This window comes from Jaculus jaculus, chromosome 3 (assembly GCF_020740685.1).
Source record: "Jaculus jaculus isolate mJacJac1 chromosome 3, mJacJac1.mat.Y.cur, whole genome shotgun sequence".
Taxonomy (NCBI): domain Eukaryota; kingdom Metazoa; phylum Chordata; class Mammalia; order Rodentia; family Dipodidae; genus Jaculus; species Jaculus jaculus.
This window is the reverse complement of record NC_059104.1, coordinates 190,215,127-190,242,506: the sequence shown is the minus strand read 5'-3', so window position 1 is coordinate 190,242,506 and position 27,380 is coordinate 190,215,127. Positions and strand designations below refer to the sequence as shown.

Below are 27,380 nucleotides of genomic sequence, written 5' to 3'. Positions count from 1 at the left end.
ATGATTTAGTATTGTGCTGTGATAGACCCCTCTCTAAGCTGACATCTAAGTGAAGGTCATATAGATGGGGTCCTGATTGAAAGCATGTGGACACATGACATACAGAGTCTCTCCCAATAGTTATCATTAGTCTTTGGCAATTTAGTTCCAGTCAAGCTCAGACTGTCATCTTGCATCTACTGTTTTATGTGGCTTAAATGCATGCTTTTCAGTGTGTTCTTAAAACTACTGCTGAGAAGTATCTTCAGCTAGAGCAACTTTAGTGCAAAGTAATATAATGCTTACCAAGTTTTCTTAGCCAGATATGGTAGTCCACACCTGTAATCCAAGTCCTTGGGAAGCTGAGGCAGGAGGGTCACAAGCACCTTAATCGCTGAGCCATCTCTCCAGCCCACATACATAAAAATAATATGTATATTGTTTTTTTGAGGTAGGGTCTCACTAGTCCGTCCTTACCCGAAATTCACTACATAGTCTCAGGGTGGCCTTGAACTCACAACGTTTCTCCTTACCTCTGCCTCCCGAGTGCTGGAATTAAAGGCATGCACCACCACGCCCAGCAATAAAAGTTAATTTTTAAAAACACTTCTTTTTTATTTGCAAGGAAAGAGAGAATGAGTGTACCAGGACCTACAGTCATTGCAAACAAACTCCAGACACACACACCACCATGTGCATCTGGCTTACATGGGTTCTGGGGAACCGAACCTGGGTCCTTGGGCTTTGCAGGCAAGAGCCTTAAGTGCTAAGCCATCTCTCCAGCCCTGAACATTTGTGAGAGTTCCCATATTAGACTGAAAAGACCAGGAAGGCTTGGGCTAGCCCTGGCACATCTCCCAGGAGCACATGGTTTATAAGAGGCTACAAATGAATACTAGCCATACAAGTAACTAAACACCTACTTCAGTGTGTACCTCTTCTGCTATTTGTTGATATGGGAAGACAGATCAATCTTTAGAAAATATTTTTTTTTAATTTATTTGAGAAAGAGAAAGGGCACACCAGGGCCTCCAGCTGCTACAAACGAACTACAGATGCATGTACCGCCTTGTGCAACTGGCTTACAAGGGTCCAAGTGAATTAAACCTGGGTCCTTTGACTTTGCAGGCAAGCACCTTAAGTGCTAAGCCATATCTCCAGTCACAAATCAATTTTTATTTATCTATTTGAGAGGAGAGGGGGAAAGGCAGATAGAAAAATAGAGAAAGAAAAGAGAGAGAGAGAGAGAAGGGCACACCAGCACCTCTAGCTACAGCAAATGAACTCAGATGCACGCACCACCTTGTGCATCTGGCTTATGTGGGTTCTGGGGAACTGAACCTGGGTCTTTTGGCTTTGAAGGCAAGTGCCTTAACTACTAAACCATCTCTCTAACCCTCAATCCCTTTTTAAAAAATACTTTAAAAAATTTATTTTGGGGCTGGAGTGATGGCTCATTGGTTAAAGTGCTTGCCTGCAAAGGCTAATGATCCTGGTTCTATTCTTCAGCACCCACATAAGCCAGATGCACAAGGTGGTGCATGCATCTGAATTCATCTGCAATGTCTAGAGGTTCTGCTGTGCCCATTCTCTCTCTCTCCTTGCAAATAAACAAGTTTTTAAAAATTATTTTTTATTTATGGGGGCCGGAGAGATGGCTCAGCAGTTAAGGTGTTTGTCTACAAAGCCCTAACAACTGGGTTTGAGTCCCCAAGCCAGATGCACAAAGTGCCACATGCATCTTAGGTTTGTTTGCAGTAACTGGAGGCCCCAGCATGCCCATTTTCTGTATCTCTTTGCTTGCATATAAATTAAAAAAATGGGGCTGAAGAGATGGCTTAGTGGTTGCGCACTTGCCTATGAAGCCTAAGGACCCCAGTTCAAGGCTCGATACCCCAGGACCCACGTTAGCCAGATGCACAAGGGGGCGCATGCATCTGGAGTTCATTTGCAGTGGCTGGAGGCCCTGGCGTACCCATTCTCTCTCTCTCTCTGTCTGCCTCTTTCTCTCTTTGTTGCTCTCAAATAAATAAATAAAAATAAACAAAAATAAATAAATGTTTTCATTTGGGTGTGTATGGGTGTGCCAGGGCCTCGTCACTGAAAATGCATGCCAGATGCATGTGCCACTTTTTTTTTTTCTGAGGTAAGGTCTCACTCTAGCTCAGGTTGACCTGGAATTTACCATGTAGTCTCAGGGTGGCCTCAAACTCTCAGCGATTCTTCTACCTCTGCCTCCCAGTGCTGGGCTTAAAGGCATATGCCACCACACCTAGCTATGTGCCACTTTTTGCATCTGGTTTTATGTAAATGCTGGAAATTGAACCTGGGCCCATAGGCTTTGCAAGCAAGCACATTAAACCACTGAGCCATAGCCTTATTATTTTTTACATTTTTTATTTTTTGGTTTAAAAATATTTTTATTTGCAAGCAGGGGTGGCAGAATGGGCATGTCAGGGCCTCTTGCCACTTTATAAACTCCAGATACATGTGACACTTTGTGCATTTGGCTTTATGTGAGTACTGGGGAATGGAACCCAGGCTAGCAGGCTTTGTAAGCAAATGCCTTTTAATTGCTCAGCCATCTCTCCTGCCCTAAAAACTATTTTTTTTTAAAAAAAAAAAAGTCAGCTCTTACATGAGAATGAAAATGGTTCTTTCATAGTATTAGAAACTCCAACTTTAGTGTCTTGTGCTATTTTGCTGTCAGGCCTTTATGCTGCCCTGAAATCCCTGCTTAAAAAGTAGTGGTCATACAATGGAACACTCAGGAGCCATAGATCGTTGTTAGAAAATTTTCAGTACCAGGGATGGGATACCTCCAGTGAGTTGCTGGCCAGGGAGGTCCCTGATGCCCCCAAAATATTACAGGCCATTGCTGAGGCCCTTGGTTTCCCACCAGGAATAGATGGTAAGACCCTATTGCTGAAGACTCCACATACTTGGGCTGCAAGGCCACTGAGAAGTCCTGCTGGAACTGAGCTGATAACCTCCTCCATGTAGACCAGATGACAAAAAGCCGGAATAAGACATTCTACATGCCATTCGATGGGAGAAAGAGATATCACCAGTGAAGATACTCAACAGTGGACACTGCAAGCTTTACAATTGATCAGCCAGGCCAAATGAGCCAAGGGGTGCAATAGTGGCACATCTGTCATGGTGGAAACCAACTGCCCTCCAATTGGACTGGAGACCCGCTCAATGGGGGGGAATACATTCCTGATACTGAAAACTTAAAATGGGTAGTCATGATCCCTAGGGGTGTAACATCTGCTGATGTCTGGATACGTATATATATTATGCTTATCAAACTGCCCAGCAAGCATTTCTCTTAATATTCATACCCTTATATTAATACTACTCTCACTTTGGGTAGTGAATCTTCTCTTTTCAGATGGCAGTGACCTTGGGATGACTCAGAAGGCATCATGGTGCTGGAAAGAAGTGACTAGAGTACCGAGTAACATCTCAATCACACCTTCCATGGCTCAGGGTCGAATGCGGAAGAGGTAACAGAAAGAATGTAAGAGCCAAAGGAAGGGTTGGACTTCTTACAATGTGCTCCCTCCAGACATAAAATGGCCTCGATATCCATGACCTCATAGTGGCTGACACTACCTACACAAGACCATTAGAAGAGGAGGAAAAAAATGATGACATCAAAATAAAAGAGAGATTTATTGAGATGGGGAGGGGATATGATGGAGAATGGAATTTCAAAGGGGAAAGTGGGGGGAGAGAGGGTATTACCATGGGATATTTTTTATAATCATGGAAAATGTTTTTAAAAATTGAGGAAAAATAAGATTAAAAAATTATCAATAATAAAAAAAAGTAGTGGTCATATAAATAAGTAATTCTGCTTAAAAGCCATGAGATTTTGAAAACGAAAGCCCCATCTCCTCTCCCATATGTAATGATGGTAGTGCAGGTGACAGCGCACTCCTGTAACCCCAGCACTCTGGAGGCTGAGGTGGGAAGATTGCTGAGTTCAAGGCCAGCCTGGACTAGAGTGAAACTCTAACTCGAAAAATAAAGGGAGGATAAGCAGCAGTCCTTAGCTCTGCGGGTTAATCTGACCTTTCGTGCAGAGCTCACATACCTATGCCTGGCTATGGAAGTGCTGTGCTCATTGCGGCTGTTAGTTGGGTCACCTCAGCAATGATGCTGCCTTGCACATGTGAACACACTGCCCCTGACTCACCCCCAAGCACATGCACTCGGAATCGCTCTGCTGGAGGAAGACAGGTCTCCTCAGAACCATCAGTATGCATTTCTCCAAGACCAGTGGATTTATGAAAGCCCATATCATCTCAAAATAAACAGCTAATCAAGACCTATGGCAATGACATATACATGTCTCCCTAAGGTTGTACTATATCAAAGTGAATTTATTACATGATGGAGAGGAAGGGGCTAAAGGAAATTTCAGAAAGGAAATTCTACAAGAAATTAAAGTATACATAATCTTTCCATCATATATTAAAACTTTTATTTTCCACTTTATTAATTTAAAATGCATACTAAAATTTGTTCTAGCTTTTGGTAGCTAAGAACTCTGAAGAGAATGGAACACCTGTCATTACTAGCAATGACACCTCTCAAAAGAACACTAACCTCTTGAGCCAAGACACCTCTCTGGCTGTGCACCTGGTACACATTCTCCAGGAAAGTCGTTGTAAGCTTTCAGCTCTCCTATACAGTGCAAATGCCAGTCCTTTTTTAAATGTGTGCTGGCTGTGCTGAGTTTAGGACATATTAGGATATTACTAGTTTAGTACAATTTAAAATTATATGCATTGCAGATGAGTAATTTTTATTCCTGTTGTAGGTTTAAAAGACAGCACAGATATGTCAAGAACCTCAAAGAAAATTACACCTTTTCCCTTCTTGACCTAGTTTCTCAAGAATTTGGATATGAAGTTAACCAAGAAACCATCCACCTTCAAGTTAGTGTGTAAGGGAGAGTGACAAGACAGAAGTTCTCATGAATTCAGTGACTTTTCCTTTTCTGGGTGACTTCATTAGAGTCAAAGCTTCACCTGCTGCTGGAAGCTGTGGATTGAGGACGCACTATACTGCAGCTTCGCAGTCACAGTGTCTTCTTTCACTGTGGGTCTTATGATTTCAGATACTCCATTGTCTCCAAGGATAGAAGGCAAACTTAAAAAGACTTCATTAGTTATACCATAATATCCCTAAAATCAAAAAAAATATGGGTTATAATGGAGCTGAGTCATGGCAAAAAATTAATATAAAAATACATGCTTTCTTGTTTTGCAAGTTATAGTACAAAGTGATACAAGTTGAACTTTTTGTTTATATATTTTTTATTTTTTGTTTTTTGACGTAGGGTCTCACTCTAGCTCAGGCTGACCTGGAATTCACTACAGAATCTCAGAGTGGTCTCAAACTCATGCCAATCCTCCTACTTCTGCCTCCCAAGTACTGGGATTAAAGGCATGCACCACCACGCCCGGCTGTCTATTTATTTTCTTGAGTTGCTGCTTCAGAAAATGCTTATGATGGGAGTAACTTGATTAAAAGCACTGTATTTGTTGGGAGGTAAGTTCACTGCCTTCAACATGGGTAGCAAGCTGGGGACTAAGGAAAAAGGACAGAATGGATTCCTTGTGAACAGGCAGAGCATGGATTCTGGGCATAACCAAAACTTAGGTTTGTTTTCAGTTTTCCTTTCCATATTGTACTTCCTTCCTGGGAGTCTAAGTCCTCGAGGAAGTGTAACTCAGCTACCATGCCCCATCTTAGCCTCGGGGATTCCTGCTCTGGCAAGACAACTGGAGAAGCAGACTGATGCCAGGTGAGACAACAGTCTGGGGCGACTCAACCAACTGAGGTAACAAATGACAACCATAAAAAATTTATGGACTCGCTGGGCATGGTGGTGCACACCTTTAATTCCAGTACTAGGGAGGCACAGGTAGGAGGATCACTGTGAGTTGGAGGCTACCCTGAGACTACATAGTGAATTCCAGGTCAGCCTGGGCTAGAGTGAGACCCAACCTCGGAAAATAAAAAAACTACAACTGTAATCTCAGTCCTCCTACAAAAAGATGGAAAATGGAGCCAGCAGAATCCTAGAAGTCTGCAGGCCATACACCTGAGGCTGGCCTCTGACCTCCACACACACACAGTGACATGGGTGTGCTTACACACACACCCATAATAAAAATATTCTTGCAGCTGGGTGTGGTGGATCACACCTTTAATCCCAGCACTTGGGAGACAGAGGTAGAAGGATCACTATGAGTTCAAGGCCACCCTGAGACTACATAGTGAATTCTAGGTCAGCCTGGGCTAGAATGAGACCCTACCTCGAAAAACCTAAAAAAATAAATAAAGAAAGAATACATATATATACACACACACACACAATATAAACATTTCTTGTAATTCCCAAAACTACGTGAAAGAGGACAACCTAATGGTTCAAACTTTCCATAGCTAAACAGGCTAGGGCTCAACTAAAGCCCCTGCATCTTACCACAAGCTAGTGATGGTGAAGACCCCTGCTAAGTTAATAGACATAAAGGTATAAAGACAAGAATGAAAAAATAAGTACCTTTGCTAAAATGGACACAGAATGCACTTTCTTCTTATTGCTTACAATTGTGTCCACCAGGTCAGCCACTGACAGTCCCACAGACCAGGATTTCTGACCTTTTACCCGCAACAACTCCATCGCTCTAGGTTACACAGGGAGAAAAAAACAAACCACAAGACCTCAGAAATGTGCAAAACAGGCACCATTTACTTTTACATTTTGCTTAAGGGACTAGATCCTTTTTCTTTTGTTTTCTTTCTTTCTTTCTTTCTTTCTTTCTTTCTTTCTTTCTTTCTTTTTTTTTTTTTTTTTTTTGAGGTAGGGTCTCACTCTAGTCCAGGCTGACCTAGAATTCACTATGTAGTCTCCGGGTGGCCTCGAACTCAGTGATCCAGAGTGCTGGGATTAAAAGTGTGTGCCACCACGCCCAGCCGGGACTAGATCTTTTTACACTTCTATAAATACAGCAGTTTTGAAGAAGGCTTACAGATAATCTGAGGAACATTTAAGCTTTTCTTAAAGTGTCAGATATACAGTTCAGAGAGAGAAGATACAAATGCTTACTGCCCTGCATGCTTAACTATGTATGAATTGAAACTAGAAGTACACTTGAACCTGTGAATACTGACAAAGACTTAAAAAGACTAGTAACCTATGTTAGAAAGGTGTTCCAAAATTGCTCCTGAGAATATAAAGTGAGATTCTAGGAAAATCTGGCAGTATCAAACCTAGAAATTCTTTCTCTAGGAACATATCCTACAGCATCATGCTCAAGTATCCAAGGATGTCCACAGAAGCATGTTTTCTGTATCTGAAAACAACTCATTCAAGGGGACAGGTTAATAGAGCACTGCCCAATGCAGTACCACATCACTCTTAAGAAAGCACACAGATTTGCATGTACAATATAGAAAGATATCTAAGAAGTATGATGAATCAAGTTGTAAGATACTATGAAAAGCACAAACCTACTAATATTTCACCTTCACATGTGCAGATATTGTGAGTATACACATTTACAAGCTATGGCATACGCGCAGAGGTCAGAGGACAACCTCGGGTGTGTCAATCTTACCTTCCACCTGTTTGAGGCAATCTCTTATTGCTCACCATGTTGTATGCCAAGCTAGCCAGCTCATGAGCTTCCAGGAATTCTAGCACAGTAAGAGCACTGGGATTAGACACGTGCTGCTACTGCATCTGGCTTTACACGGTTCTGGGGATCCAAACTCATGTCCTCACACTTGCACAGCAAGCACTTCACTTATTGAGCCATTTCTCCAGCCCACAAATCTGTTTTCATTAAAACAGTAACATACAGGTCTGGGAAGATTGCTCAGTGGTTAGAGGTGCTTCCTGAGTTCAACACTCCACCACCTCAATAAAACTGGACATAAAGTGACACATGCATCTGTGATTCCAAACATACCTATGGCAATGAGAGGAAGATCCAGGAGAAAACAGAAGTAGACTGGCACACATGAAGCAAAGTGGCAAAATAAATAAAATAAGGGAGACCCTATCTCATGTATGGTGGAGGGAGAGACAAACATCTTGAGAGTGTCCTCAGACCTCCACATAAGTGTTACATGGCACATGCATGCCCACATGCAGACACACCATACACATTCATACAGTAAACACAATTTTTAAAAGATATTTTATTTATTTGAGAAAGAAAGAGAGAATAGGTTGCCAGAGCCTCCAGCTCCTGCAAACAAACTCCAGATGCATGTGCTTTGTGCATCTGGCTTTATGTGGTTACTGGGGAATCGAACCTGGGTCCTTAGTCTTTGTAGGCAAATGTCTTAACTGCTGTGCCATCTCTCCAGACCACACACAATATTTTAAAAATATTTTATTTACTTATTTATTTGAGAGGGAGGGCGGGAAAGAGAGAAAGAGAAAGAGGGGGGAAGAAGCAGATAGAGAAAGAATAGGCATAAAAGTATCTAGCCACTGCAAATGAACTACAGACACAAGTGCCACCTTGTGCATGTGGCCTACATGGGTACTAGGAAACCAAACTTGGATCCTTAGGCTTTTCAGGCAAGGGCCTTAACTGCTAAACCATTTCTCCCCCAAACACACATTTTTAAAAGTAAAAAATAGGGCTGGAGAAATGGCTTAGCGATTAAAGTGCTTGCCTGCAAAGCCAAAGGGCCATGGTTCGTTTCCCCAGGACCCATGTAAACAAGATGGGCAAGATGGCACAGGCATCCAGAGTTTGTTTTACGAGGTAGGGTCTTGCTGTAGCCCAGGCTAACCTGGAATTAACTACATAGTCTAAGGGTGGCCTTGAACTCATGGCAATCCTTATATCTCTCAGCCTCCCAGGTGCTGGGATTACAGGTATGCACCACCCCATGCCTGGATTTTTTCTTTCTCAATATTTTTATTTATTTATTTTCAAGTCTTTTTTTTTTTTTTTCTTTTTAGGTAGGGTCCAAAGACACTGTACTCCCCTTTACAATATAATATGGAAGTATTCAACTTGGACTGATTTCCAGAATTTTTTTTTTTTTTTTTGTTTCATCAAGGTAGAGTCTCACTCTAGCCCAGGCTGACCTGGAATTCACTATGGAGTCTCAGGGTGGCCTCGAACTCATGGCAATCCTACCTCTGCCTCTCAAGTGCTGGGATTAAAGGCATGCACTACCATGCCCAGCTTCCAAATGTATTTTGTGTGCTTAATATATATTAATTTCTAAGTAGAATGGACAAGTTCTTTTCTACATTAAAAAAACATTTCTGAGCTGGAGAAAAGGCTTAGTGGTTAAGGCACATGCCTGTGAAACCTAAGGACCCAGGATCAATTCTCCAGATCCCACATAAGCCAGATGCACATGATAGCACATGTACCTGGAGTTCATTTGCATTGGCTAAAGGCCCTGGTGTGCCCATTCCCTCCCTCCCTCCTTCTCTCCCTGTCTCAAATAAATAAATAAAAATAAATCTTAAAACAATAACAACAATAAAAAACCCTCTGTGCTTTTTTTTAAAACAAACTTATTTCTACCTGGGTGTGGTGGCATACACTTTTAATCCTAGTACTTGGTAGGAAGTTCACTGTAAATTCAAGGTCACCCTGAGCCTTCATGCTGAATTCTAGGTCAGCCTGGATAGCCTGAGACCCTACCTCAAAAAAAACCAACCAACTGGACTTCCGGTTAAAATGGCAGCGTAGGAAATACGCCAAAGCAGCTTAGGGGAGAAAAAGCCAAAAAACCAGCAGAATACACTCTTCAACTAAAAAGTGAGGTGTATAAGAAATCAGCAATGGCAGCAGAGAAGTAGGAGAGATCCAGAGCATCCAGAGCCCACACAGGCAGGCCGAAGCGGCTCCAGCAGTAGCTGCAGTACCAGGTCCGCGGGGCCACCACTGCAAGGCTCCCTTTGAGCCACAGGAAAAGCCAGGTGAGGGGATTTTCCACTCATACCGGAGCTCTTTGCAAACTCAAGAAATGTGAAGGGGGGATGGCAGGGAAGAACGGCGGAGCAGCTCATGAGGAAGATGATCGTGAGGACTAGCAGGAAAACATCAGCCACCATCCACAGCCTCCCCGCCCCCACCACCAATGCAAGCGCCAGCAAGCAACAGAGACCTGAGGAAGGGAGCTCATAGCACCCAGCATCAGCGACCAGAGCAGCGGCGACCAGAGCAGCGGCCCAGTGACCCAGCCAGCCTACTTGAACCCACAGCACACCAAAGAGGGATCCAAGCAGGAGCGCAGCAAAACTGAGACCAGAATCATCCCAACAGGTAACTGGAAACACACCAGGTCAGTACCCGCCAAATAAACCTGGTATACAGGCTTGAATCGGAAGTGGTAATTGCACCTTCCATATCAGGATAAATTATAAGTTAAATCTGATGGATGGTCAGATTTGCCATTCTTATACAAGCCATATTTTGCTCTTGTCATTTGTTGCTTCCTGATTTATTAGTGGCTTTGTTTCCTCTTCTTTTGTTCATTAAGTAAGGGTCTCACTTGGTCACAAGCTGAATTGGAACCCTCAACAGACCAGAAATCTTAGCCTCTTAGATGACAGGATTAAGGGTGTGGGGCAACACACATCCTAAGGGACTGTGACTTTGTGAGAGGATCTGACTCTTATAATACCCACTCTTACATAAATAGTCTGTGTTGTTTTCCATTGAATGTGTACATTGCTTAGTTAAATTTTAGAATCTGCCTGTATTTTGTTCCATTCAGTCTACTTGAATATTCTCATAGCAGGCAAACACAACACCTAGAGTCACTTTCGTAGATACTCTGAGTCTTGAGAGCCACACCTAGCACCTTAAGCTCCTACCCTGAAGATATATAACATCAGATTGATTGAAACATCTAATAATACTGCAGCTAATTAGAAAATCCAAGCATTAAATTAATCCAAGATGCAAAAATATATACATTATAACACAAGAAACACCAAAAATCAAGACAATATAAATCCACCAAAAAGTATTAATGCATCAGAAATCCAGTGAGAATGATTTAGAGGAATACCTGAGAAAGATTTCAAAAGAATGATTATAAATATGCTCAAAGAAATCAAAGAGGAAATTAAAGGAATCAAAGAGGAAATCAAAGAACGCTCAGGACACCAATTTAATGAAAGAAAGAGGTCACTACAAGACATAAATAAGGAAATAGAAATACTAAAGAAAAACCAGTCAGAATTACTAGCAATGATTTGAACACAGTCAATGAAATAAAAATTCTGTAGAAAATCTCACCAGTAGAATGGATGAAGGAGAGGGCAGAATATCTAAACTAGAAGACCAGGTGGCAGATTTAATATAGTCCAACAAAGAGAAAGTCAAACTAACCAGAAAGTATGGATGGGAATTTCAAGATATTTGGGACACTATGAAAAGATCAAACAAAAGAACTCAGGGTAGGGCTGGAGAGATGGCTTAGCGGTTAAGCGCTTGCCTGTGAAGCCTAAGAACCCGGTTTGCGGCTCAAATCCCCAGGACCCACGTTAGCCAGATGCACAAGGGGGCACACGCGTCTGGAGTTTGTCTGCAGTGGCTGGAAGCCCTGGTGCACCCATTCTCTCTCTTTCCTTCTATCTGCTTCTCTCTCTTTCTCTCTCTCTCTCTTTCTCCCTGTCACTCTCAAATAAATAAAAAAAAATGAACAACAACAACAAAAAAAGAATTCAGGGTATAGTAGAAGAATTTCACTCCAAACGCATAGTAGGCGTTTTGAACAAAATCATAGAAGAAAACTTCCCCCAAATTGGGAAAGAGATGCCAATGCAGATACAGGAATCCTTTAGAACACCAAACAGACAAAACCTGTAAAGAACCTCTCCTGTCATATTATAATCTAACTACCAAACACACAAACCAAAGAAAAAATATTGAAAGCAGTTAGAGAGAAAAATCAAGTTACCTACAAAGGCAAGCCCATCAGGATCACAGGAGATTATTCAACACAAACTTTAAAAGCCAGAAGAGGCTTGGAGTGGCAATGTATTCCAAGTTCTGAAAGATAACAACTGTCAACCAAGGTTACTTTATCCTACAAAGCAATCCATTCAAATAGACGGAGAAATAAGGGCATTCCAGGACAAAAGCAGGGTAAAGGAATATTTGAAGACAAACTCAGCTCTACAGAAAATACTTGAAAGAATCTTCCATGCTGAAAAGAAAGAAAAGCACACATATAAGGAACTGGGAAAAAATAAACAATACTCAAATACTAGTTAATACAAGAGAGCAAAGGTAAAACAGGAAGAACTACAAAAAATGGCAAAAATAAATAAACACATTTCAATAATCTCTCTTAATATCAATGGCCTCAATGCCCCAACCAAAAGACATAGGTTTGCAGACTGAGTTAAAAAGCAGGATCCTGCTGGGAGTGATGGCACATACCTTTAATCCCAGTACTCAAGAGGCAGAAGTAGGAGGATCACCAAGTTTCAGGTCAACCTGAGACTACATAGTGAATTCCAGGTCAGCCTGGGCCAGAGTGAGATCCTACTTTGAAAAACCAAAAAAAACAGCAGGATCCTTCAGTTTGTTCCCTCCAAGAAACTCATCTTTCTAAAAGGATGGACACTATCTTACGGTGAAAGGTTGGAAAAATGGTGTTTCAAGCAAATGGGCCTAGAAAATAAGCAGGGGTTGCTATCCTAATATCTGACAAGATAGACTTCAACTCAACATTAGTTAAGAAAGATAAGGTCACTTTATATTGATTAAAAGCACACTCTAATAGTCGGACATTATAATCCTAAACATATATGCACCTAACATGGGGGCTTCCAAATTCATCACACAAACCCTGTTAGAATTAAGGTCACAGATAACACCAAACACAGTGGTAGTGGGGGACTTCAACACCCCACTCTCATCAATTGTCAGGTCATCTCGGCAGAAAGTAAACAGAGAGGCATCTGGATTAAATGAGGTCATAGAAGAAATGGACCTAATGGATATCTACAGGACATTTCATCCAAATGCTGCAGAAGACACATTCTTTTCAGCAGCACATGGAACATTCTCTAAAATAAACCATATATTAGGACACAAAGCAAATCTTAACAAATACAGGAAAACTGAAATAATTCCTTGCATTCTATCTGACCACATGGAATCAAACTACAAATCAATAGCAAGAAAAGCTATAAAGCATACACAAAATCATGGAAACTAAACAATACACTACTAAAGGTCAATGAAGAAATCAAGAAGGAAATCAAAATATTCAGACAGTCAAATGATAATTAGAACACAACATACCAAAACCTTTGGGACACAATGAAGGCAGTCTTAAAAGGGAAAATTATAGCTTTAGGTGCCTATATTAAGATATTAGAAAGGTCTCAAGCCAGGCATGGTGGCGCACACCTTTAATCCCAGCACTCGGGAGGCAGAGGTAGGAGGATCACTGTGAATTTGGGGCCACTCTGAGACTCCATAGTGAATTCCAGGTCAGCCTGGGCTAGAGTGAGACCCTACCTTGAAAAACCAAAAAATAAAAAAATAAAAATAGAAAGGTCTCAAGTAAATGACCTACAAGGCAAACCGAAAATCAGTAGACGGGAAGAAATAAAGATAACGGCAGAAATTAATGAAATAGAAACCAAAAAACAATCCCAAGTGTCAATGAAACAAAGAGTGGGTTCCTTGAAAGGATAAAGACCATCATAATAAGAGGTAAAAGATCATGACATCAAAATAAGAGAGAGACTGATTGACGGGGGGAGGAGATATGACAGAATGTTGTTTCAAAGGGAAAAGTGGGAGGAGGGAGGGCATTACCATGGGATATTGTTTACAATCATGGAAGTTCTTAATAAGAAATAAATTAATAAAAAAACCCAAACAAACAAAAAAGAACTTATTTGTTCAGATTAGATATGATAAAAACAAATCACCGTCTATAAGTGAAGAACTACCCTGCCTTTCCTATCACTGTGATCTGGAGTTCTGTATCAGATAAGCAATGGAGACCACACTCTGCGTTGTCAAGCCAGCTGTACTGACAAAAGCTGCTGGGTACCTGCTGTGACACAGTCCTTAGCAGTGTAGTGCCTGAGCTTACTTGGCTACATGCAGATCGGCACTATTACCTGTTAGTCAGCTGTGTCCAAGAGCTTTGACTCATTACTCCTTCTTGGCCACTCCATATAGGCACTAAAAATTAAATGAAGAATTAATTATATTTTTCCAATGATTCTCTTTTTTTTGTTTGTTTGTTTGTTTTTGGTTTTTCGAGGTGGAGTCTCACTCTAGCCCAGGCTGACCTGAAATTCACTATGGAGTCTCAGGGTGGCCTTGAACTCAAGGTGATCTTCCTATCTCTGCCTCCGGAGTGCTGGGATTAAAGGCGTGCGCCACCACGCCCGGCATCCAATGATTCTCTTAAGACTAAGTAAGATATGGTAAATGGTCTTTTGCAGCCAAAGATACCTGAATTAATCTTGTTTTATAAGTTTTTCCCCCTGGATCAAGAAGTTACTTCTCCTAGGACTTTGCTGTGCTTGGCCCATAAACATGATCCCTAACATCCATCTGTTCTCTCGTCGTCAGCAGACCAAGGCCACCTTACCGTTCATGAAGAGGCGTTATTTCCTCAGCTGTACGATATGCTTCCAAATGCTGCAAGCACTTATTGGTTCTGCTGGGAACTGAAGAGTCCAACGTGAGGAAACAAGAATGACCTTGTATTTTGGGAAAGAACTTCCACACTCCAGGGGGCAGCATCTTCTGGAGCCCCACACCATATGTAATTCAATACAGTGCGGACAAGCTATTTCTAAAGAGTCACAGGGAGTGAACCCAGGGCTTTGTGCATGTCTGCACTGGGTATCTGTGCCACACTTTCTAGATGCCTCCTTTCCTCGAGCTGATCATAAGGCTTCCTGGTGCAGGAACCACACATTATTCTTTCGTTTCTTTTTTTTGGGGGGGGGGATTTGAGGTAGGGTATTACTCTGGCCCAGGCTGACCTAGAATTTACTATGGAGTCTCAAGGTGACCTTGAACTCAAGGTGATCCTCCTACCTCTACCTCCCGAGTGCTGGGATTAAAGGCGTGTGCCACCATGCCTGGCTTCGTGTCTTTTTTATAGTGTTGAGTACATAAACCTTATGAAACTAACTCACACACCACTCACAATTACATGCACCAACTAACATAAAACGGACATGCAATCATTAGGTTGAAACACATGAAAAAGTTCTGGACATTTTTTTTAAGTCTTGGGGATAAAGCCTAGACTTGCTCATGCTAGACAGCTGCTCTACTACTGTGCTGTACCTATAGTCCAAAGCAAGCTTTTATGTAAGCAAGAAAAGGACAAAACAATACATGTAGACAAGCTAAGGAGTTTTTTTGTTGTTGTTGTTTATTTTTATTTATTTATTTGATTGGGTTTTTTTTGGTTTTTTTTTTTTTTTTTTTTTTTTGGTTTTTCGAGGTAGGGTCTCACTCTGGTTCAGGCTGACCTGGAATTAACTCTGTAGTCTCAGGGTGGCCTCGAACTCACGGCGATCCTTCTACCTCTGCCTCCCGAGTGCTGGGATTAAAGGTGTGCGCCACCATGCCCGGCTTATTTATTTATTTGAGAGCGGCAGAGACAGAAAGAGGCAGAGAGAGAAAACAGGTGCACCAGGGCTTCCAGCCACTGCAAACGAACTCCAGACGCATGCGCCACCATGTGCACCTGGCTAATGTGGGTCCTGGGGAATCGAGCCTTGAACCCTGGTCCTTAGGCTTCACAGGCAAGCGCTTAACTGCTAAGTCATCTCTCCAGCCCGCTAATTAGTTTTTAAAATGTCTTACTTAGAAGGCTTACACATGGATTATTTTCTTTAAAATTTTGTTACATTATTAGTATGTAAATAAAACTACAGAACATTTGTTAATTGTAACCCTGAATTACAGACTTTGGAAAGATGAATAAAAGTATCAAAGTAGATATAAGACACAAAGATATAAAACTGAGAATTATGAACACTGGGTGCCATTATCTCTGTAGCTACGATGGACAGATGGATAAACAGGTACCTCACATTCTCTACCCTCTATGAGACCTGAATGATGAGAAATGCAGAAGGAATGTTCAGAGGGGAAGAAAGTTTCACTGTTCAAATTTACTTTTGACAGTTACAAGAGTTTTCAAACAAGTCACAATAGACTTAATTATTTATTTTATTTTATTTTTTTGCTTTACTGCTCAGCACTTGAAACCTCATAAATGTATATCCATCCTGGCTCAAGCCAACTCGAGTATTCTATTTAATAAATCTTTATCTTCTATTTTTACACAAATGGGCCCCAAGAATTGCAATACAAAATACCCAGAAGACTGCTCTTTCCCATTATATTCAACACCCAACCCATGCCAGAGATGACCTAATTCTGCTCCAAGGTCCACTCCCTGGGCTTTCTACACCATCACAGTGGTCTGCAATTTACTTATGATTTCAAGTCCAGGGCTAAACACAGTAGCTTCAAATCCCATGTGCTAACTGTTAGATTCAGTATAGAAACCAATGAGTGAACTCTGGTTACATGGGTGTTATCAGGATCCTTCACATTCCAAAATCCAAGTACAATCACAAGAAGCTTGCTGTCTAGTGGGATGTGCAGGCAGGAAATAGTGCAGCAGAGACAATGGTAACATGGCATGACTCACCTCCCTGTGAGCGCTCGGACAAGGGGCACTCAAGCATTCCTGAAGGCGGGCAGGAGCCAAGAGTGAGTGAGCACTCGGGAAAGGAAAAGGCTAGGAGGCCAGGAGTGTGTGAGCAGTGGGCTCTCAGCAAGCTGACCATTTGGATGGCACAGAATGCCCGGCAGAATGGCAGAAGCAGCAGCTGAGGAAGGAAGCAGGAAGCAGAGCCTAAGTCATATACGCTCTGTTATTCCTCCCCAGGCTATAGCTATCAACTGCCTCTGAGAAATTCTTTAATAATTTCCAATTCCTAATATTGCTTACTACGAAGTATTGTTTTACATATCACTTTGCCACTTTTTATTCATCACCATCTTGCAAATCCTATAATAACAGCCATCATTTACTGGATGTTTATTCTGTGTCAGACATGATACTAAATGATTTAAATAAAATTAACTGACAGCAAGAAAAAGCAAAGCTTTAGAGTCAAGTTAGGGCTCAAATGTCAGTTCTGCTCTTATTAGACATATAACCTTGGACAATTTACTTATTTCATCAAGCCTTACATTTCCTCATCTATGAATTTGGAAAACTACCTCCTCCTTCATAAGGTATTTCTAAAATTTAAATAACAAAGGGCCTTATGAAAAACACTACATAAAGAGTAGAATTAATAATAATTAATATGTTATTAATACTTTATTATTATATGTATTACTATTAGAGATGTCTATACATGGTGCCAGCAGAGGAAGCCTGTACTCCATTACTGGCTTACAGGCCATGTAAATAAACCTAGTCATGGAAATGGATGATTTCCTTGATCTATATGACCTACCTAAATTAAATCAAAATGAGATTAATCACTTAAATAGACCTATAACAAGCATGGAGATCTGAACAGTTATCAATAATCTCACAACTAAAAAAAGCCCAGGCCCGGACGGATTCACTGCTGAATTTTACCAGACTTTTAAGGAAGAGCTAACACCATTGCTTCTTAAGCTTTTCCAGGAAATAGAAAAAGAAGGAATTCTACCAAACTCCTTCTATGAGGTCAGCATCACCCTGATACCAAAACCAGGCAAAGATAGAACAAAAAAAGAAAATTACAGACGAATCTCCCTCATGAACATAGATGCAAAAATTCTCAACAAAATATTGGCAAACAGAATACAAGAGTATATCAAAAAGATCATTCACCCTGACCAAGTAGGCTTTATCCCAGAGATGCAGGGATGGTTCAACATACGCAAATCTATAAATGTAATACATTACATAAACAGGTTGAAGGACAAAAATCACATGATCATCTCATTAGATGCAGAGAAAGCATTTGACAAAATCCAACATCCCTTCATGATAAAAGTCCTACAGAGACTGGGAATAGAAGGAACATATCTCAATATAATAAAGGCTATTTATGACAAGCCTACAGCCAACATATTACTAAATGGGGAAAAACTGGAAGCTTTTCCACTAAAATCAGGAACAAGACAAGGGTGTCCACTGTCCCCACTTTTATTTAATACAGTTTTGGAAGTCTTAGCCATAGCAATAAGGCAAGAGACACACATAAAAGGGATACAAATTGGAAAGGAAGAAATCAAGTTATCATTATTTGCAGATGACATGATTCTATACATAAAGGACCCTAAAGACTCTACTAGCAAGCTGTTAGAGCTGATCAAAACCTACAGCAATGTAGCAGGATACAAAATAAATACACAGAAATCAGTAGCCTTCATATATGCTAACAACAAACACACAGAGGATGAAATCAGAGAATCACTCCCATTCACAATTGCATCAAAAAAAAAAAATAAAATACCTTGGAATAAACCTAACCAAGGAAGTAAAGAATCTATACAATGAGAACTTTAAACCACTCAAGCCAGGAATTGCAGAAGACACTAGAAAGTGGAGAAACATCCCTTGTTCCTGGATTGGAAGAATCAGTATCGTGAAAATGGCAATCTTACCTAAAGCAATCTACACATTTAATGCAATCCCTATCAAAATTCCAAAGGCTTTCTTCATGGAAATAGAAAAAACAATCCAAAAATTCATTTGGAATCACAAAAAACCTCGAATATCTAAAATAATACTGAGCAACAAAAAAGAGGCTGGTGGTATCACCATACCTGATTTTAACCTATACTACAGAGCCATAGTAACAAAAACAGCATGGTACTGGCACAAAAACAGACATGTAGATCAGTGGAACAGAATAGAGGACCCACATGTAAGCCCAAGTAGCTATAGCCACCTGATATTTGATAAAAATGCCAAAAATACTCATTGGAGAAGAGACAGCCTCTTCAGCAAATGGTGTTTTGAAAACTGGATATATATCTGCAGAAGGATGAAAATAGATTCTTCTCTCTCGCCATGCACAAGAATTAAGTCCAAATGGATTAAAGACCTTAACATCAGACCGGAAACTCTGAAACTGCTAGAGGAAAAAGTAGGGGAAACCCTGCAACATATTGGTCTTGGCAAAGACTTTTTCAATATAACCCCAATTGCTCAGGCAATAAAACCACAGTTTAATCACTGGGACCTAATGAAATTACAAAGATTTTGTACCGCAAAGGACACAGTGAAAAAAGCAAAGAAGCAACCTATAGAATGGGAAAAAATCTTCGCCAGCTATATATCTGATAAAGGATTAATATCTAGGATATACAAAGAACTCAAAAAGTTAAATAATAAGGAATCAAACATGACAATCAAAAAATGGGCTATGGAGCTAAATAGAGAGTTCTCAAAGGAAGAAATACGAATGGCATATAAGCATTTAAAAAAATGTTCTACATCACTAGTCATCAGGGAAATGCAGATTAAAACTACATTGAGATTCCATCTCACTCCTGTCAGACTGGCCACCATCATGAAAACAAATGATCATAAATGTTGGTGGAGATGTGGAAAAAAGGAACCCTTCTGCACTGCTGGTGGGAATGCAATCTGGTCCAGCCATTGTGGAAAACAGTGTGGAGGTTCCTAAAACACCTAGAGATTGATCTACCATATGACCCAGCTATAGCACTCCTAGGCCTATATCCAAAGGACTCATCTCATTTCCTTAGAAGTACGTGCTCAACCATGTTTATTGTTGCTCAATTTATAATAGCTGGGAAATGGAACCAGCCTAGATGTCCCTCAACAGATGAGTGGATAATGAAGATGTGGCACATCTATACAATAGAGTTCTACTCAGCAGTAAAGAAAAATGAAGTTATGAAATTTGCAGAAAAATGGATGGACCTGGGAAGGATTATACTAAGTGAGGTAACCCAGACCCAGAAAGCCAAGCGCCACATGTTCTCTCTCATATGTGGATCCTAGCTACAGATGACTGGGCTTCTGAGTGAGAATGAAAATACTTAGTAGCAGAGGCCAGTAAGTTAAAAAGGAGACATAAAGGATAGAGAAAGGTAGGGAGGAGGATACTTAATAGGTTGATATTGTATATATGTAATTACAATGATTGTAATAGGGATGTAATATGATGGAGAATGGAATTTCAAATGGGAAAGTGTGGGGGTGGGGAGGGAGGGAATTACCATGGGATATATTTTATAATCATGGAAAATGTTAATAAAAATTAAAAAATAAATAAATAAATAAACCTAGTCATGGATATGAACCACATGCCAACAGCTGAAGAGAGGACAAAAAGCGGTGTGAGGACTGGGGCGCAGATCTGTGGTGCAGCAGTTGCCCAGTGAGGACTGTGGTGCAGCAGTTGCCCAGCATGTGCAAGGCTGAGTTTGATCCACAGCACCATATAATTCAAAATCAAAAAAGTGGTCTGATGCAATCTCTGGGTGGCAGGCTTGAAAATGGACTGGGAGCTTCAGTGGTACTCAAGACACCCTTGACTGAGCCAAGACCCATGAGTGCTCATCTATTATTATGTTTTAAACCTGGGGCTGGAGAAATGGATCAGTGGTTAAGGCACTTGGCTTGAAAAACCTAGTGGCTCAGGTTCGATTCCCCAATAGCCACATAAAGCCAGATGCACAAAGTGGTGCATGCATCTAGAGTTTGTTTGCCGTGCCAAGAGGTCCTGGTATGCCCATACTTTGTTTCTCTCTCACTTGCTTACTCTCTACAAGCACATACATTAATAAAAATATTTTAATGGCTTTTTTTGGTTTTTTTGTGTTGTTGTTTTTGAGGTAGGGTCTCACTCTGGCCCAGGCTGACCTGGAATTAACTATGTAGTCTCAGGGTTACCTCAAACTCATGGTGATCCTCCTACCTCTTTCTCCTGAGTCACCACGCCTGGCTAATGTTTTTCCTTCTCTCTCTCTCTCTTTCTCCCTTCCATTTCCTTTTCTTTTCTTTCCTTCTTTCCTTTCCTTTTCTTCTTTTCTTTTAATCAGAAAGTTAGAAAGAGAGCAAGAGAGAGACAGAGAGAATTAAGTGCCAGGGCCTCCAGCCACTGAAATCAAACTCCAGATACATGCACCATCTTGTGCCTATGTGTGACCTTGCACGCTTGCATTACCTTGTGAGTCTGTTTGGCTTACATGGGACCTGGAAAGTCAAACATGAGTCCTTAAGCTTCACAGACAAGTGCCTTAACCTCTAAGCCATCTCTCCAGCCAGCACTGTTATTTTTTTTATTATTTATGTATCTGAAAAAGAGAAAGAGGCATATAGAGAGAAAGAATGGGAGCACCAAGGCCTCCAACTACTGCAAACAAACTCCACATGCATAAGCCACCTTGTACATCTGGCATTATGTGGGTACTGTGGAATCAAACTTAGGTCCTTAGGCCTTGCAGGCAAGCATCTTAACCACTGAGCCATTGCTCTATCCCAATAAAAAGATTTTTAAAAAACAATAAGACTGCACACACAAGGGAGGACATAGGCCCTACTGGAGAAGTTAAAATGGGCATGATACACCTGTCAAATTGCTTTCTAAATATTTATGTCAGCACTGGTCAGATAAGTTTAGGCTGCAGTTTCTGCAGAGACTCCTAACTTGTCATAGTGCTGAGACTAAGCAGCTGTTGAATGCTTAGCCCCAAGATGGGATATCTACATCACACCCCCAGAAGCTAGAAGCTCAGAGAAGATCAAGGAAGAGGGGTGGAAAGAATGTAATAGTCGGGCATGGTGGTGCACACCTTTAATCCCAGCACTTGGGAGGCAGAGGTAGGAGGATCACCAAGACTTCAAGGCCACCCTGATACTACATAGTGAAGTTCAGGGTAGCCTGGGCTGAAGTGAGACCCTACCTCGAAAAACAAAAACAAACAAAAAAAGGATGTAAGTGCCGGAGGATGAGAAGTGCTGCAGAATACTTCCTAGCATATAGCTGTCGAACTCTTGAACTATGAGCAGATTACCTGAACAATATTTGTACAAGAATGGGTTTGTCAACATTCTATTATGGAGCTAGGAAGGGCTTATGAGATTCTTCCCTTAAGATCTATAGGCAGTTAATGGCTGCTGGGAGGAGAGACTGTCTTCAGTGGTATGACCACTGGTACTTTGCCCATGCTCCTGTAGTAACCCTAATTAAACTCATTGGTCCACCAAAAACAAAACACAAAAACAAAAAACCCCATGAACATAGAGAGAAAACAGTTTGAAAAAGAAGGGAATCAAGAGTATGAGGGGCGGGCTGGAGAGATGGCTTAGCGGTTAAGTGCTTGCCTGTGAAGCCTAAGGACCCCGGTTCGAGGCTCGATTCTCCAGGACCCACGTTAGCCAGATGCACAAGGGGGCGCACGCGTCTGGAGTTCGTTTGCAGTGGCTGGAAGCCCTGGTGCGCCCATTCTCTCTCTCTCCCTCCATCTGTCTTTCTCTCTGTGTCTGTCACTCTAAAATTAAAAAAAAAAAAAAAAAAGAGTATGAGGGGCATAAGAGAAGGTAATGGGAGTGAGTACGATCAAAATAATTATATACCTGTATGAATACATTATACTGAAATCCACTACTATGTATAATATGTGCTAATATAGCCTTTTAAAAACCCACATATATATTTTATGTGTCAAATATTATATAACATTATGTTTAAGTAATATCAACTTACATGCATGTATACACATAGTTCTCACTTGAAAAATCCAGAGAGAAGTGCCATATTCCTTCCCCATGCTTCACCCTCTCTCAATAGCAAAATGTCTTCTGGTCATTCCCTATGTCAGACTCCAGACTTCAGAAGACAGGCCCATGTTTGCACCTCAGCATAGCTCCACCAGCAGGTGACGTTGTGCCGTGGACAAAGCAGGTGCTCAACAATGGCTTCTGAGTATAAATTTCTGCATTTGGGATCAAAACCCATTTAAAGGCAATCTACTTTTCAGTAGGTTTAAAACTGTTCCTGGGGTTGGGGATATAGCTCAGTTAGTAAAGCACTTGCCTACACTGCATTAGACCCTGGGTTTGTGGACCCAGCTCCACATAAATCAGACTTGGTTGTGGTGCATGCTTGTAGTAGCACTGGGGAGATATATGCAAGGGGATCAGAAGTTCAAGGTCATTCTCAGATAAATAGCTAGTTTGAGATAACCTGGGCTAAAGATCCTGTCTCAGACACAACAAACAAAACCCTTCAGTTTGAAGAACTCAAATTCAATTAAACTGTTTTCCTCCTTCACCTGGACACACTAGCTAAGGATAAATAGCTACATGTATTAAGCCACACTGTCCCGTGAGAAATTAATACTATATATATTAACATATATATTTTTTGAGACAACTCCAACAGATTGCCTGTCATATGTGATAAAGAGAGAAAGAATTGGTACTCCAAGGCCTCCAGCCACTGCAATTGGACTCCAGATGTGTGCACCCCCTTGTGTGCATGTGCGACTTTATGAACTTGTGTCACTGTGAATCTGGCTTACATGGCACCTGGAGTCCTTAGGCTTTGCAAGCAAGTGCCTTAACTGCTAAACCATCTCTCCAGCCCTAAATATATGTAAATATATACATATAACAACAGCTTATTGCTTCTACTGAAAGGGATGACTGAGCTGGGTAATAACTCCAGCACCACCTGCCCAATACATTTCAAAATGTTCTTATTTGTGGCTAGAGAGATGGCTCAGAGGTTAAAGGCCCTTGCTTGCAAAGCCTGATGGCCCAGGTTCAGTTCCCTAGCACCCACATAATGAACAAAGTGGTGCATGTGTCTGGAGTTCATTTGCAGTGGCACTAGGCCCTGGTGTGCCCAATATCTCTGTCCTTCCTTGCAAACAAAATAAAAATAAGTTATCAAAAAATGTTCTCATTCATTCAAGATTTATTGTGCATCAAAAATTGTACCTCCAGAAAAGATCATGACATCAAAATAAAAGAGAGACTGACTGACAGAGGGAGGGGATATGATGGACAGTGGAGTTTCAAAGGGGAAAGTGGCAGGGGGATGGAGGGCATTACCATGGGATATTGTTTATAATCATGGAAGTTGTTAATAAGAAAAAATAATAATTTTTTTAAAAAAGAATTATTATTAAAAAAAATTGTACCTCCAAAGCCAGGTGTGGTGGTGCACACCTTTAATTCCAGCACTTGGAAGGCAGAGGTAGGAGGATTGCTGAGAGTTTGAGGCTACCCTGAGACTACATAGATGGAGAGAGAGAGGGAGAATGGGCGTGCCAGGGCCTCTAGCCACTGCAAACAAACTCCAGATACATGTACTACCATGTGCATCTGGCTTATGTGGGACCTGAAGAGTTGAACCAAGGTCTTTAGGCTTCGCAGGCATAAGCCTTAACCACTAAGCCATCTCTCCAGCCCCCTGACTAGTTTTGAGACTCACTCTACAGGAAAGAATTCATGTCAAAAGCCTGTGACTGGGGAGATCCTAGGTCCTGGGAGGGAAGCTACTACTATTGTTTTGCTAAGTAGACATATTGTACTCATGAAAATTGACTACTGTAGGTTAGTGCAGCTCAGTTTCGTTTAGAGAAGCTTCTTTGTGCAGTGGGCAGCGGTTCATGTAGAGACTCATAACTGGTCACAGTGGTAAAAATTAGTGACAGGTGAGTCTTCATCCATATGAGACAAGTGCCAAAACAGCTGAACCATCTCTGCAGCCCTGTATTTAAATTTTATTTATTTATTTATTTATTTATTTAATTTATTTTTTGAGGTAGGGTCTCACTCTAGCCCAGACTGACCTGGAATTCACTATGTAGTCTCAGGGTGGCCTTGAACTCACTCACAGTGATCCTCCTACCTCTGCCTCCCGAGTGCTGGGGTTAAACGTGTACGCCACCACGCCCGGCCTGTATTTAAATTTTAAAAGCAAACTTAAAACTTAATTCTGGGCTGTGAAATTCAAATAAAAGAAAGAAAAAGAGAGAGAGAGAGAGAGAGAGAGAGAGAGAGAGAGAGAGAGAGATGGCAAGCCCATGCTTGCTTTGGTAGCACATATACTAAAAACCTGAAATAAAAATTAAAACAAAAAACCTGACTAAGGAGTCTTGCCTTAAATGTAAGGAAAAATCATTACAATGAGAATAACCTGGCCTGGGGATGTAGTTCAGTGGTGCAGCACTTGCCTAACATGCGTGACTGAAAGATTATAAACTCCCAGGGAGGGAAGGAGGTCTCCACAGGGCCGCCTGTCACGCAGCTGCATTCTGAAGTCCCCAGATCTACCTGAACTGCCAGGAGCAGCAGTGACTTAGCAGTGAACTAACAGACATGCACCGTACCTTTGTCTTCTCCCTGTTCACCAATAACCCACACTTCTTGGCCCGAAAGCTGGGCCTTCAGCACATTTGCAAGAATGTACTGTAGTCTCTGGGAGTCCAGGTTGCATCCAATTCCAATCACCCGGTTTGCAGAAAATGTACTCAGCTTCCATGTCACATAGGTCATGATTTCCACTAAATGTTGAACAGGTAAAAATATAAAGATTTTTAAAAATATTTCTAGCCTAGCTGACAGATAAAATATTATTTTAATAAGTAGACTATGTCAGAACATCTGTATACTTTTCTTAGCTCTAGATGCACCAAGGCCTAACACACATACACATTTTGTCTGTTTTGAGACAGGGTCTTGCTATATAATCCATGCTGGCCTTGAACTTCCCAAGTACTGGCAGTAGAGGAATGTACCAACATGACTCACAATGTTTTTATAAAAAATATTTATTTATTTATTTATTTGAGAAAGACATAGAAAGAGGCAGACAGATAAAGTGAGTATGGGCATGCCAAGGCATCCTGCCACTGCATACTAACTCCAGACACATGTACCACTTTGTGCATCTGACTTTACATGGGTACTAGGTAATCAAACCCAGGCCATCAGGCTTTGCAAGCAAACACTTTTAACCAATGCGCCACCACTCCATCCCAAAGACTTTTTTGTTGTTGCTGTTTTATTCAGGGTAGGGTCTCACTCTAGCTCAGACTGACCTGGAACTCACTCTGTTATCCCAGATTGACCTCAAACTCACGGCGATCCTTCTACCTCTACCTCCCGAGGCCTGGGATAAAAGATGTGCACCACCAAGCATGCCATAATGTTTTTTAATATACATTAAAAATACTAACTAATCCCAGCCCTGGGGAGGCAGAGGTAGGAGGATCACCATGAGTTTGAGACCACTCTGAGACTCCAAAGTGAATTCCAGGTCAGCCTGGGCTAGAGAGAAACCCTACCTCGAAAAACAAAAAACAAATAAAAAAAATATTAACGGGGCTTCAAATAATTTTGACAAAGGACTAGAGAAATGGCTCAGTGGTTAAAGGCACTTGCTTGCAAAACCTAATGGCCCAGGTTTGATACCCCAGCACCCATGTAAAGCCAGATCCACTAAGTGGCACATGTGTCTGGAGTTTGTTTGTAGTGGTGGGAAGCCCTGAAATACCATATGCACTCTCTCTGTCTGCCTCTCTCTGTTTCTCTCTCAAGTAAATAAATAAAATAAAATAAAGAAAACTGTGTTTAAAAGATTGAGGGCTGGGGGCTGGAGAGATGGCTTAATGGTTAAGGCACTTACCTGCAAAGCCAAAGGACCCAGGTTCAATTCTCTAGGACCCATTTAAGCCAGATGCACAAAGTGGCAGCTGCTGAAGGCCCTGCCATGCCCAATCTTTCTCTCTCTCTCCCCCAGATAAGTAAAATTTTTAAAAAATTAAAAGAATATTTTAGCTGGGCTTGGTGGCACATGCCTTTAATTCCAGAATCTTTGAAGCAGAGGTAGAAGGATTGCTGTGAGTTCAAGGCCACTCTGAGACTACATGGTGAATTCCAGGACAGTCTGGGCTAGAGTGAAACCCTACCTCAAAAAAATTTTTTTTATTATATAATTGTCATTAAATATTAATTGCTAGGGGTAGAAAATTTCTTAAAACATCTGAGGAAGAAAGAAAAAACTATGAATAGAAATACGGAAAATAATAACCTAATTTCATTGCTAAGATTCTTTTTATGTTTATCTTAGGCTGTTCCTATATTTAAATCAAAATACTGCTCATGTATTACCACTATACAGTATGGCATCTTGAAGAAAAACAAACCATGTTTTCTTATGTGCCAAAAGGAAGTCAGAAATTAAAGAGACTAATTGCTACAGGAAGATATATGAGGTGCAGGGCTCTGTATTGGGAACCTTTACAAAACTGTGTTCAGGACCAGGTGTGATGATGCACGCCTTTCATCCCAGCCCTCGGGAGGTAGAGGTGGAAAGA

The 27,380-nt window shown here is 41.1% G+C and overlaps 1 protein-coding gene across 7 annotated transcripts in view; it reads right to left on the bottom strand.

Annotated features, from left to right (window-relative positions):
- Nucleotides 1-4,451: 4,451 nt before the first annotated feature.
- The window catches only part of Uevld (UEV and lactate/malate dehyrogenase domains), a 55,930-nt gene continuing 33,001 nt past the window's right edge, over nucleotides 4,452-27,380 (bottom strand). For 2 of the 7 annotated variants that reach the window (XM_045146475.1, XM_045146476.1), the window contains 4 exons: nucleotides 25,392-25,565; nucleotides 14,144-14,207; nucleotides 6,566-6,689; nucleotides 4,452-5,180 (listed from right to left, as the gene is read on the bottom strand). In XM_045146475.1, coding sequence (XP_045002410.1) covers nucleotides 5,013-5,180; nucleotides 6,566-6,689; nucleotides 14,144-14,207; nucleotides 25,392-25,565 — 530 coding nt within the window. In that variant the 3' untranslated portion in view covers nucleotides 4,452-5,012. Of the gene's footprint in view, nucleotides 5,181-6,565; nucleotides 6,690-14,143; nucleotides 14,208-16,713; nucleotides 16,895-22,490; nucleotides 22,542-25,391; nucleotides 25,566-27,380 lie in introns of those variants that run through there. The other 5 variants (XR_006636333.1, XM_045146477.1, XR_006636334.1 and 2 more) reach the window with 5 other exon arrangements.